Here is a 14035-nt window from a genome sequence, read left to right on the forward strand (position 1 = left end):
ACAGTATTATGAACATCTTTCCATGCTGACTTTTATATATATTTATAGTATTTCACTATAGGGGTATAGAATTTATTAGGGATGGTTATAGGGATATAACTTTATTAGTTCCCCAGTTACAGATATTTCAGTTGCTTATTATTGGCTGTCATAAGCAATGCTTGAGTAAACATCTTCGTATTTGTGTAGAATATTATATATAGATACTAACCTAAATGAACCCTCATTTGACTGTTTTTTTTAAAGACAAATTTAAATTCTTGAAAGTAAATGCATCTCTTGTATTATTACCTTGTCCATCTATAAAATATTATGTGAAGACACTTAGAGCAGATCTCTTTTAACCCATGATATGCTTTTCTGTATCATAAACATTATAGCTTTGATGACATCATAGTGAATACATACTAGATATACATATTTGCAGTTCATGTGATACTTGTGTCTATTTGTTTAAATTTAGAATTTTTTCTTAGTGCCGAAAGTCTCCATAGACTACTTTATCTCTTTTACAGTTAGTTTCACATTTCCTTATCTCTTAATATTTCTGTGATCCTGGGCAAGTTACTTAATCACTAAACCTTCCTTTTCTCTGCTATAAAATGGGAATATCTACTTCATGGTTGAAATTAGGGTTAAATGTATGCAGAGATGTAAAGCATCTATCACATAGTAAATGCTCAACATAGGGTAGCTCTTCTTATCACTGTAATGAAGATGATTGATTTATGATAAAATGCTCTTTGTTCATCATTTTTCGATTCTAAGCGCTATTATTATTAAATACTCCATCTAATATGTTCTAATCACTGTCAGGATTAGATTGACCAATAGTAAGAAACATTTATAGGTTTGTCTCATAGATTTTGGTAAGAATCTTTCTGTATGTTACATTATTTTGTTCTTGGACCCTTATTCCAGTGAGCAAAAGTGTAGGATATGCAGAAATTTTCATTTGTTGGCTTTCTTTTTCTTTTCTTTTAGCTGTTACCTGAGCATTCCCATTTTTTAGCTTATGTCATCTGGGTGAAACCAATTTGCCTATTAATTCATGAATGTGAGTGAGTGAAAATGCCAGGATGGCATCAGCAGTAGACTGGACAAGCACCTGGTTCTCTTCCCCAGAATTACCTCTGTGCCTGATAACAGCTTCTCTTGATAACTAGAAACAAATAACACATAATAAAATTCTTACATCATTTCAGCAATGTGGCTTCAGTAATGTGTTAGTAGATTGTTTTATTTTTCAATTAGTTCATTAAGATAAAAACTGTTAATTTGGTTCGTCTTCTCCAAAGAAGCAGTTTTTCATAATCTATTCTGAGTCAAAGGAAGAATTAGGTAAGAAAAAACCTTTGTTTGAAAAGTGAAAAAAGTTACCCAGGCAACCTGTATATGTTACCAGTGTGCTGATTAATCATCGCCAACATTAATCTCTGTCGTTAGTTATCACAGGAAGATGACTGCCGAACAGTCTACACTATTATCATTCCATCATTTTTCTACAGATCAATTTAGTACAAAAGATTAATTGTACATAGTCAGGAGGATTACAACATCAGACTTAAATAAAGAAGCAGAGCTTTTATAATATAGAAAATCATGAATTTTCCTTTTACATCTCTTCAGTTACTTGATTTATTCATTTGATAAAGCCCTGTGTTTTACAATGAATAAACTTTTCGCGGAGGTGTATTTTAAGTAAAAAAGGCTGACTATAATTTATAGCTTAACCAGTTTCTTCCATTTGTACTAGGTGAAGTAGAAAAAAAGCCAAGTCATGTTGTTTTACATTGTAGGTGAATTAATCAGTTCAATACATTTTTTGTCAGTTTAAAAAAAAAAAACAAAAAACCCAGCAACAACCTATCACATTATTTTTAAACATATATATGTATAAATTCTGATATGCCTCATTATTTTACATTATATTGTTGACTTTGAAAGTTGCTTAATATTCTTAATGTTTTCTAAAGGATTAGAATAATCTTAATATTTTCATCATCTGCTCCAAAATAGTCAGAAATGTATACATTTCATAATAATTTTATGTTCAGGAAAGTACATATCAGCTATTTCCCCCAAAACGACTTATTTTAGTTGTCTAATTTTAATAAATAGAGATTTTAATTGCTGTGAGTGTTATATATGCTAGTATTTATTTTCTAACATTTATTTAAGAATGCTGATGCTTTATCATAGTATTAGTAATAAAATCTTATGTTGTAAAACTTCTATTATGATTTGGAATCTTTCTCTGTGAAAGTACACTGATATTAAATACTTCTGTATTTTAAAAGTAGTAATTTAAAATTATGACAATTTTTTTCTGTAAATAGCATTCCTATGTTCTTACATTGAACCAGGTTTCTAAGTAAATAATTTATTCTTTAATGTCACATTTTCAGTGTGATTTATTTTTACTGTACAAATAAGTGACTATCATAATAATATTGGTTAATTTGGTTCAAATAGGAATTGGAATTACTATCTTTTGTTTTTCTATACTAAGGAGAAAGGAAGGAAGTTCTCTGCTGTACTTGAAAATTAAATTACAGGTTTTTATTTTCTATACTGGATTAAAACCTGTTATATTCCTTAGTGTAAAAAAACAACACAGTCAGTGTAGTGCAACTAAACTTTGCATACTTTGCTTTTTTTTTTTGGAAAGCAAATTATTTCAGAAAGAAAAACCCCAATAAAAATTAGATGATACTACCTATTTTTAAGCTAGCCCAGTTATATAGTTCTGTTTGATAAGTAATTGATGAGGTCAGACTATTAAACCATTTAATCTGTCATGTACATTGTGTGTGATGAAAGGAATCCAGCTGTGAATTTGAGTGTATTAAATAATCTTCAGGAAGTTTCACAAAGAACATTTTGAATGCCTTGAAACTTGCAATAATGCATGTTTGTTCCAAACACATTTGCTTTCCCTAGGTTTTGCCCATCAGGTTGAAGAAATGGTAATCTTTTCGCATTCAGCAGCTGGGTTTTTGCAATATTCTTTTCCTTCTTCTAGGGGTTAATTAGCCTTCTTTCAAAATGTGGCCTATTTAGCTGTAGATTCGCATGATTCAGCCAGTGCTGGCTGTACAAAGCAGAACCGTTAACAGGCGGGTGTGTCCAACTGCTTAATTAGCCAGAATAAAAAGGTCCTTTGTCAAACAAGCATCTGTTGCTCTTGACACACCTGACAGCCACATTAGGCAAGGATGACTAGACTGAAATCGTGCATGTCTCTCTTGCAAGAATATACAACTCATTTACATATGGGCTGCATCATGAACAAACTGCAGGGGTTTATTTAGCTTATCAAAATGGATTAATGTGACTGCATTTGTGGCTGATAAACAAATATCACTTGAAAGGAGGCTGTGAAGGAACTAAACTAACCAAATTACTCCCAAACATAAACAAAGCACCAGAAACCACTGCTAGCTGAATGGGAGCACCTCACACATGCACACAAACCTTCATACTGGATCTAAAACAAAACGTACAAATGAAGCATGCTAAGACACTACCCTCATGTGACTATCCTTGCTTTGAAGAAATTTTGGAAAGCTACCAGGATGCTCTAAATGTGTCAGTGGATTTAAATGATCTGTTTAGGAAAATTTGGCAGGAAGGTTACACTCCTCAACATGCTTTAACATTCAAATTGATCTGCTATTAAATCAGGTCTTGAGGATTAATCAGTTAAAATGCCTCTGAAAAAAATACTTGCTATTGGGGTTTTATTGTGGCCTTAGTAGAAAGAGAGAATACTTCCTAATTTCAATGTCAGAGAGAGAAGAGATGTCTCATCGTTGTTACTTGAAGTGTAGATCAAATAGGATAGGTTGAGAATCACAAAGATTTGCTGTTCAGACCAACAATCTCTAGCTTTCCATTTGGAAGCCTTTCATCCTGATTTTGCAAAGTAATATACATAGTGGTAACATCATGGGCTTTAGAGTCCGGCGAACCTGGATTTGAATTTAAGCTCTTACCATCTGTGTGGCTTTTAGCAAGTTATTTAATCCATTTGTGCCTCAGTTTCCTCATTCAAGTGGAAGAAACAACATCTCTGTTATGGGGGTCTTTTGAGGATTAAATGAGAAGATGTATTTCAAACACTGGAAAAGACTTGTTAAGTGAGAGACCTAATTATGGTTATGACTTTTTTTGTTGTAACTTTTTGGGCCAGTCTCTGGCAGTGATGTGACTGAGATCCTCTCAAGTCCCGAGCCCTTGGCAGAGACAGCCTCTCATTCAAACTTGAGGGAGACAGTGAAATCAGAAGAGAATGAAGTTGTGTCTTTTAAGGAAAGATGGAGACCAAACTGAGAGTCTACATTCTTATTAACTGCCATGCCCCTGTAACCCAGGAGCCAAGCAGTAGCTTAGGAGTAGACAGAAGTTGTTCTGGGACAATTATTGGTTGTTTTGGATTAGGCTTTCTGTGCTGGTTTTGCTAGACGGGAAATTCTCCATGACTCTCTATCTTGTATAAGCCATCACTTTCTATTCATCTCGTTTTCCCCACTCTATTCTGTAAAGGTTGCTCCCATTAAATAGTTGGGATCCTTTTCCTTCTTTCTCAGCAGTTTGTTTTTCTCTACTCCCTTCAATTCTGTCTATTCAGTGTCTATGATGAAACTCAAGACTTCCAACTTGGTCTAGTGGTTTAGTGCATGAGCCTTTAGTGTTATGTCTAAACCCTCTTTTGCCACTCCCCACAGCTATTTCACCTTAGTTAAGTGACTTAACATTTCTTGGCCTCACTTGATTCGTCTGTAAAATGAGGAAGATCTTAGTTCCAATCATCTAGTTACACATTTCTATTAGTAAAGTAATCAAAGCTTGGGTATTTCTCTGATGCCTCTTATTCCTCAAATTGCCTACAAAGGCCAAGCAAGGGAATATGTATTGCCATATAAATAATTTGCATATAAAACACATAATAGGGGCTCACCTCTTCTAGATTTTCAGGTTTTTCAAGAGAATCTGGAAATTTAGTTTTTAATACAAAATTTTCTGATTTTTAAAGGTTGACGATTAAGAATTTTAATTTGTGCTTACTCTGTGCCAAAAGCTATCAATGGGGCCTGATATGGCCCATGGGAAGCCAGTTTCCAAATCTATGCCTTTTATCTTCTGGTAAGCTCTCTCAGGTGATTTATCGAGGAATTGCTTTAAAAGTATGTTTACGGGCTGGTGGCGCAGTGGTTAAGAATCCGCCTGCCAATGCAGGGGACACGGGTTGGATCCCTAGTCTGGGAAGATCCCACATGCCGAGGAGCATCTAAGCCCGTGTGCCACAACTGCTGAGCCTGTGCTCTGGGGCCCGCGAGCCACAGCTACTGAGCCTGAGCACTGCAACTATTGAAGCCCGTGGGCCTAGAGCCCGTGCTCCGCAACAAGAGAAGCCACCGCAATGAGAAGCCCGTGTACCGCAAGGAAGACCCAACACAGCCAAAAATAAATAAAATTAATTACAAAAAAAAGAATTTATCCTTTAAAAAAAAGTACATTTAATTTTTTAAAGACCTTTATTATTTATACTCTTACATATGTTTGGTCTAAAACAGTGGATGTCAAATTATGGGTCACATACCACAAAGGGGTGTGTAGGCTGGTCTGTAGTACAGACCCTGGACACACGAGAGCACCTCAGTAAAGTTCCCAGCCAACACTCCGATAAACAGGAGGGTGTTTTAGTTTGAGCGATTTCACTGTAAGAATCTCATCCATCCCTTGAGTGAATAGCTTAAACAAGAACCCATTATTGGCAACTCTGTGTTCCTCATTTGTGTGCTAAACTGACAAAGGCCTGTCTTGGAGTTGGGAAGAGAAGCTAAGAAAAACTCACTGAAGATGATATCTAAAATCTGGTTCATTCTTCCTTCCCTGCAGCAAGGCATCACCTCATTCTCACTAATAGCCCTCTGCTGTAGCACAAATGACATCAGTTGTCTATAAGAATGATATGTAATGAATCAAAGGACACTGGCATTTGCTTTCTTTTGGGGGAGGGTATTTTTTTCCCTCTACAATGGAATAAAGAAGAAGAGGCACAGATAGGGTTCCTAATGTGTGTATCCCCTCTCCCAATTTTGAGAACCATTAGTCCTCCAGTAATCTTAATTAGGCAAGAGTTATATGTAGCGAATACTGTCATTCTCAAACATTTTCAGGCATATCCATGGTCTTAATACTAGTACAAAGGGCTGTGTGTGTGTGTGTGTGTTTGTGTGTGTGTCTTTGGAGATCGGTGCTACATTTTTTATTACTTAGCCACCATCTTAGATTTCACATAAAATCATTTTTTGTAAAATTAAAAAAACTGGCAGCTACAGTTTAGCCTTACCGTAAATTCACAATTTCCTTGAGCTGAACATTAGGCAGCCCAAATAAATGGGGCGGTAGCCACAGTCTCTATCACCTTCCTTCTGTTTTTTAAACTCCTCGCTACCTTCACTCCTTGTGCCTGAGGTTCCTCATCTGTAAATGGAGATTATAATCATACCAACCACATTGGGTTGTTACAGGGAGTAATTTATTTATGAATTAACATGTAAAACAGTTGGAAGAGGACATAGCATGTGTTAAATACTCTATCAGTGTTAGCTTTACTGCTATATCTTTTGTATGCACTGAGGTTTATTGTGCTGATTTGGGTTTCACTAACAAAGGAATAAGAATAGTCAGTCAGGTAAAGTGATACCAGTGTCAAGGTCTAGAAAGAAAAGAAAGTAGAGATTCAAAGTGAAAAGACCTAGTCCTTTCTCTACTCCTGTCACCCTGAGCAAGTCTCTTAACCTCTCTGAGCTTTAGTTTTCTCATTTATGAAATAAGTGTAGATAGATATCTTCAGAGGTCTGTTTCTAAAATTGAATGAGACAGTAGAAAAGGTTTGGGGGAAAAATTGGAAGTGGTCATGCTGTGACAAAAGATGCTGAGAGGGGTTAATTTTCTACTTGAAAGAGCTGAATACTCTTTCAGAATTTTCTTAGGGAAAATTAATGTTCACCATACTGTTCACAGATTTAAACCATAGTACAGTATTTTTCTTAGGTTACCAATTAAATATTGTTTTTCTCCCCAGGAAAGAAAATTAGAATTCTGGTCCCTGCTCAATAGCAAAGAAATTAATATTTATTCTGTTGACTGTATAAGTAACAAAAGGGAATATCGACGTCTAAGAAACTACACTTGTTAGAGTGCACACTGTAAAATCTAATCTGGTGTTAGTAGGGCAGGCACATGAGAACTGAAAAATGTGCCATGGTGAATTGTGAATGAGAGAAGGTAAAGTTTCATGTCTTTGTTTACAAATCTCACTTATATAATAATAGTGATCCTCTTTATCTTTCAAAATATTAAACATTATTGATGTTTGGCTATCTTTATGTAAGAATACAATTGAACTTTAATTTTAGTACCAAATCATCCCACAGGCAAGAAAATTAATGAGCTTGATCCTTTGGCTAAGTTTAGAGTATATCAGTTGGTTTTTGGATATACATTAATTTTTAAAAATCAGCAAAAAAATAATGGTACTGATGAACCGAGTGCCAGGGCAAGAATAAGGATGCAGATGCAGAGAATGGACTGGAGGACACGGGGTTGGGGGGGGGGGCGGGGGCACGAAGGGGAAGCTGGGACAAAGTGAGAGTAGCATAGACATATATACACTACCAACTGTAAAATAGATAGCCAGTGGGAAGTTGTTGTATAACGAAGGGAGATCAACTCCATGATGGGTGATGCCTTAGAGGGCCAGGACTGGGAGAGCGGGAGGGAGTCGCGGGAGGGAGGGGATATGGGGATATATGTATAAACACAGCTGATTCACTTTGGTGTACCTCAAAATCTGGTACAAGAGTGTAAAGCAATTATATTCCAATAAAGAGCTTAAAAAAAAAGAATAAAAATATAGTTCAATCTCAAAAAAAATCAGCGAATAGTAAGTTTGAAAGTTGGAAAGGACGTTAGAAACAACTTATTCTAAATTGTACACCTCCAGTGACATCCTGTAGTTTATAAAAGTGTCTAGAAAGTACAGTTTATGATGTATTTGCATCCAGTTAGGGTTTGTGTGAGAATTGTGTCTTGGCATAATTTATAATATGACTAGTTTATAATGTGCTTGAAACAATTTATAACAGATGAGACTTAAGAAATGTAGATTTCAGTGAAGTTCAGCCTTTATAGCCTCAAAATAAGAGGTACTAATGGAGATTCTTAAAATGTAGATTAGCAGTTTTCTGTATTTATTTTAAAAGTTGTCAACATGACTATAAACGTGCATGGCATATCATGAGAGGATGTTGGGTGGAGTAAGGGGTATTCTGGGAGTGGAAAGTTAGTCTCAGTGTAGGGTATTAAAGAACAAATGAAATGCAGCTAGTCATATAAGGAGAGCATTTTAAACTTTCTATTTTAATAAATTTCAGAGACCATCATGCAGACATCAGAGACCGGATCGGACACAGGTTCGACAGTGACTTTACAGACATCTGTGGCTAGTCAAGCAGCAGTGCCTACACAGGTGGTACAGCAGGTACCAGTACAACAACAGGTAAGGAGCTGCTGTTCCAGAGAAGTTGCTGTGCCTTTCCTTGTGCTGCCTCTCCAACATAGTTGTGTCCAAAAAATGATTCGGATAATACTTTCTGGCACAATGGGTGCCAAAATAGGCCTTGTTCGATTCTTAGGTTAAGTCAGCAAATGTTTCTTGAGCATTTCCTGAATGTGCCAAGTTCTTTCTGTGCTAGGCTGTAGGAGTACAAAGATAAAACTATAATCCCTATTCTGAAGGAGCCTTTGAAGTCCTCAAGAGCGCATTTATTTCTGACTTTACCACCCTAACTGGGTTTTGTCCTCCTCTTCTCCCTCCCTTATTCTTTATCACATCTTCCTGTTTCTTTCATATTGAAATGTCGGCAATCATATTTTTATATAATTGGCTCACAGTAGTACTTAATAAAGGAGAGGATGTGTATACCTTACAGGCAGAGATTTTGCCTTTGTGATATTTTGGAAGTGCCTGGGTGTTACAGTGACTGATAAATAGTGTTTAATGAAAATTAAATTATCTTAAAATCTGACTCATCCCGTTTAAAAAATTGAGGAGGAGCTCATCATCACATGTTTACTATAAGGCTTATTCATACTTGGGACACTTAGCTTGTTTTGGAAAGATGCTGACAAAATAGTGCTATTTTGTGCCAGTTAATCGTTCTCCTTTGGGTTGTGAACACACTGGCCTGTCGTTTCTCCTAAAGAGTGGTGAGAAAATATGTGAGAAAGATCATGTCATAAAGCATTATCTTGAGACTTGAGATTTGCCTATAATTTCTCAGTATCAGAGAAAATCTTAGCAAATGTTGCTTTTGCAATTATAAATAAGTCATTAGGGAGAGGGATAACTTTTCCTAAATTATAGACAGAGGGACGCAAGGTTATATTCTTCTCAGGAGATAGAAGTGGGATGGGCAGGGAGAGTGCTAGAATCATGGAGAAGGGTCTTTGACTGTCAGGGTAAATAAAGACATCTGAAATAATTATTTCTTGTATAATTAAATCTTAGCGCACTCTTCTTTCTGTTCTCTGCAACACAGTGGTATTATTGATGTCATTACCGATTTCAAGACTGAACATTATTTAGAAGAGGGTAGCTTATGGCATATCATCCAAAAAGCAAGTAGAGAACTATTAGGACAGTATTATATATGATTTTAAGAGGATAAGTCAACAGTCGACCAATATTAAGCACATGTTGAACAGTACACTCACTCTGGTTTGGTTTTTGTCTCATTTGTGGAAGAATAATGGCCTTGAGAGTGCCTGTCTCTAACAGTAGTGCGGTGGAGAGCCTGTTCTGTCTCTAGAAAGTGTCCCCTTGAGACCTTAAAATGTCCCCTTGAGACCTTGAAATGTCTGTGATGTATATCTGGTCCTCTCTCCTAGACTCTGTGTCTTTTCTTACTCACTCCCTCCTTTCCTTTCCCTTTCTTCCTTTTCTCCTTCCTTTCTTCTTTTCTTTTTAGAAAACATTTTTTTATTAAATTTATGTCATTAGATGTTTACTATAGGTCTTAGATAGTGTATCATAGTAGTGTAAAGAGTCAAGTAGTTCAGCAATTTTGTTATTAAAAAAAAATAGCAGTCCTCATCCTCTCTCTACTCTTCCTCAGAGGCAACTATTTTTGCCTCTATTTACCTATTATTTTGATATTTACCTCTATGTCTTAAAAAACGGTGTTTCTTTTTTAAAAAAAATTTTATTGGAGTATAGTTGAATTACAGTGTTGTTAATTTCAGGTGTACAGCAAAGTGAATCAATTATACATATACATATATCTACTTTTTTTTTTTTTTTTTTTTACATTATTTCCCCGCATAGGCCATTATAGACTATTGAGTAGAATTCCCTGTGCTATTCATCAGGTTCTTATTAGTCATCTATTTTACATATAGTAGTATTTTCTTGATTTTTTTTAGTTTAAGTATTTTCTTATGACACTCCTTTTTCTAGTCCTTAACATGCACGCACACATACCTTTTCCATCCCATATGCTTCCTGATATGCTAGGTTGAACTATATGCATTTTTTGATCTACAAAACCAGCAGTTTCATATGTTTCAAGCTAATAGTTATGTTATAATTTTGGTAGATCATTATCCAGTGCTTACATTCCCATGATATATAACTACTCTTCAGATCTATCTAGTGAGCTGTGCTTACCTTTCTTTTCTGTAAAATTCATTTATGTTCTCTAGATTTAAGGATTGCATGTCTTCTTAAAGAAGTCTCTCAGGGCACTCTGACCAGCTCCAGCCTGGAGTGGATACCCTTTGCTCAGCTCCCATCCTGGGAGCTCCCTTCGCCATCATCCTGGGATTTCCCTCTTCTCTCTTATGTTGGCTTTACTTTTTCCTGGATCAGTGTCTTAAACTCTTTCTTGATTTGCTCAAGCACAACTTGTAGTAATTTCTTAAGAAATGGTAGATTTTTGAGCTCTTGTGTGTCTGGGAGGGAATTTATTCTACCGTCACAGTTGGTTGGTAGTTGGATGGGTACAGAGTTTGGGGTTGGATGTCATTTTCTTCAGAATTTTGAAGGGATTGCTCCATTGTCTTCCAGTTTGCAGAATTGCTATGGAAAAGTCAAACACTGTTCTGATTTCTGATCCTTTGTATGTGATCTATCTGGTTTTTTTTCCTCTCGTGTTTTAAATCCCAGTTTCTTGAAATTTCATGTCTTTATATGGGTCTATTTACATACATTGTGCTAGAACCTTGATGGACCTTTTTAAACTGGACATTCATGCTCTCCAATACTGGGAAATTTTATTTAATTTTTTCATTTGTGATAACCTCCTTTCTTTTTTTCTCCTTTTTCACTGTTTGGATTTTTTGGTTCCACTTTCAGTTTCATCTTCCAGCCCATCTATTGCTTTTAATTTCTGCTATCGTAGTTTTAATTTCCAAGAGCTTTTAAAAAATTCCTTATATGTTCCTTTTTATAACACCATGCTTTATTTCCTGATTATAATACCTTTTCTCTCTCTCTCAAGATACTAATTTTTTAAGTTGTTGAAATTTTCTTCTCCATTTATAGTCTCTTTCTTTCAAGCTGGTTGTTTTTTGTGTGTGTGTGTGTGTGTGTGGTCTTTCATATTAGAAGCTTTTCTCAGATGTCCGATAATCTTTGGGTGTTCGTATTTTAAAATGTGGCAATGAAAGGCTGATTCGAATGCATAATGGAGTTTTGTTGACTGAAATATAGAGTCATCTGGCTGGACTTTTTAACTGGGGACTGTTTTTTAAAAAAAATATTTATTTATTTATTTATTTATTTGGTTGTGCTGGGTCTTAGTTGCAGCTGGTAGGCTCCTTAGTTATGGCATGCAAACTCTTAGTTGAGGCATGCATGTGGGATCTAGTTCCCTGACCAGGGATCGAACCTGGGTGGGCCTCCTGCATTGGAAGCTCGGAGTCTTAACCACTGTGCTACCAGGGAAGTCCCTAACTGGGGACCTTCTGGTGTTCAGTGTTTTTGTTTTTCCTCTTGAGCTGGTCATATTTTTAAAGAAGACTTCTCCAGCTTCTTGCCTGGTGGGTGAGTGTTTCGTTGCCTAGGAAGCTGAGTGTGGGAAGATAGCTGGGTATTTCTTACATTAATTCACTGAATCCTTCTCCTTTTCTATATGGTATCACCCACACTTGATGTTCCTCAGTGCAGAAATTAAACCAAAGAAGAAGCCTTCAAACTTTCACCATAGTTAGGGAGGGCCAGTCACCTCATTGCACAGAGTTGGTGGAAGAGATCTGTTTGCTTCTTAAATAGAATCACTTTTTATATTAAATAAAAATAAAACAGAAAAACTAAGTACCTACCAGAAGTGGAAAATCAGTATCACCAGCCATAAATAGAAAATTACACACACACACACACTTTATGTCTTTACAAAAAATAATCTCATGTACACACAGAACACACTTTGGAAAACTTTGTGATATGCCACATGGCTCGTTCTCAGCAGACATACTTTTCAGTCCCTCAAGTTAGCTTTTTCCTCTAGGATATTCAGAGCAGGTGACGACTTGGTCCCCTTACACTAAGCAAAGAATTTGAGGTTTTGTTTTCTTTTCGTCAACAAAGTGTTTTATTTCACATAGTGAATTAGTATGATATATGCCTAGAAGTTATCCTTCCAGGCTTATCTTATTTGGAAGGATTTTTTCTCCTCTGTCATTTTCTTCCTTCTTTTCTTCCTTCCTTCCTTCCTCCCTCCCTCCCTCCCTCCCTTCCCATCCCTTCTTCTCCTTTCCTCTCCCTTCCCCTCCCCTTCCCTTCCCTCCCCTCTCCTCTCCTCTCTTCTAGAACAGTGACATATTTGAAGATCCTCAGTGCATTCTAAATAACAGTGTCCCTGTGGATACAGATTGTAACTGATAAGATAGGTGCTATAGTAACTTACTGGTCTAACATGCCTATAATCTTTGTATTATTAATATGCTGATGTCATCTTGAGTTTTCACCCTGTGGTGGAATGCCTTTAAAAACTTCCAGCTCTTGTTACTGACCCATGATGGATATTGAAATCATGGCATTGGCATCAAAGATAGTTACTTATATTGTTTCAACTCTTCATTTTGTCCTTGTTTTGACCATTTTGATGTAAAAAGAAAGCACATAGCTAAATTTTAAAATTTTGAGACATGTAATATTATACATATAGGCATGTTGAGAAACCAGAAAATTTTAAGATCCTAATATATATTTTTATTTCTTCAAAACTCTAAAGGTTCCGATTTCACTGGGTAATAAGTACCAAATAAAATGTTGATTCTGAAATTATTCCTATGGTTTTTCCTTTATTCTGTATGATCTCAAGAATCAATTTGTCACCTTTCCTTTCACAATCTGATTCAGGAATGGAGAATTCTGAGCAAAGATTGCAAAATCTTATATAATTCTTTAATTTTCCTGTCTTTTGCAATTTTTCATTATTTCACAAAGCACCGTAGAGTCTCAGCTTACAACTACAGACATTATTGCTCAATTCAATGAAATCTATAAAAATATTCAAGTTTGGTATCTTGATTAGAAACTAAAAAATTAATATTATTTATCCTTACCATATTTGTAATAAGACTTTCTGAACTGACGGGTCTCTATCAAAGATGATTAGAAATGTGCTGTTCTTCCTTCCCATCCTGCTTCCTTGAGTGATTTGTTAGAGTTTCTTGTAGATAATTCTTCAAGTTGGTCATTTTATGCCTAAATCTGAGAGGTCTTCTAACCCTCTTGCCCTAGAACTGAATTAAAAATCAAGGTTAGGGGAAAAGGAAAATGTATTCCTACTATTCCATTCTCTTCCATAGCAAGCCAGGTTAGATTCTTTTCAAGGTAGAACCTAGTCAAACGTCAGAACTTTTATTCGTTTTAATCTTGGGATCCAGGTTTTTCACAAATGCTGCTGATGTTGAGGATAATTCCTAAACCGTTCTAAGTCTTGCATCAGGGCTCCAA

At 35.9% G+C, this 14035-nt stretch overlaps 1 protein-coding gene across 6 annotated transcripts in view; it reads left to right on the forward strand.

The window, feature by feature from the left end:
- Positions 1-14035, forward strand: part of RFX3 (regulatory factor X3) — a 292285-nt gene that overhangs the window by 129958 nt on the left and 148292 nt on the right. For all 6 annotated transcript variants that reach the window (XM_057723907.1, XM_057723911.1, XM_057723908.1 and 3 more), the window contains one exon: positions 8448-8572. In XM_057723907.1, coding sequence (XP_057579890.1) covers positions 8456-8572 — 117 coding nt within the window. In that variant the 5' untranslated portion in view covers positions 8448-8455. The remainder of the gene's footprint in view (positions 1-8447; positions 8573-14035) is intronic.

The sequence above is a fragment of the Hippopotamus amphibius genome, chromosome 2 (assembly GCF_030028045.1).
Source record: "Hippopotamus amphibius kiboko isolate mHipAmp2 chromosome 2, mHipAmp2.hap2, whole genome shotgun sequence".
Lineage (NCBI taxonomy): Eukaryota > Metazoa > Chordata > Mammalia > Artiodactyla > Hippopotamidae > Hippopotamus > Hippopotamus amphibius.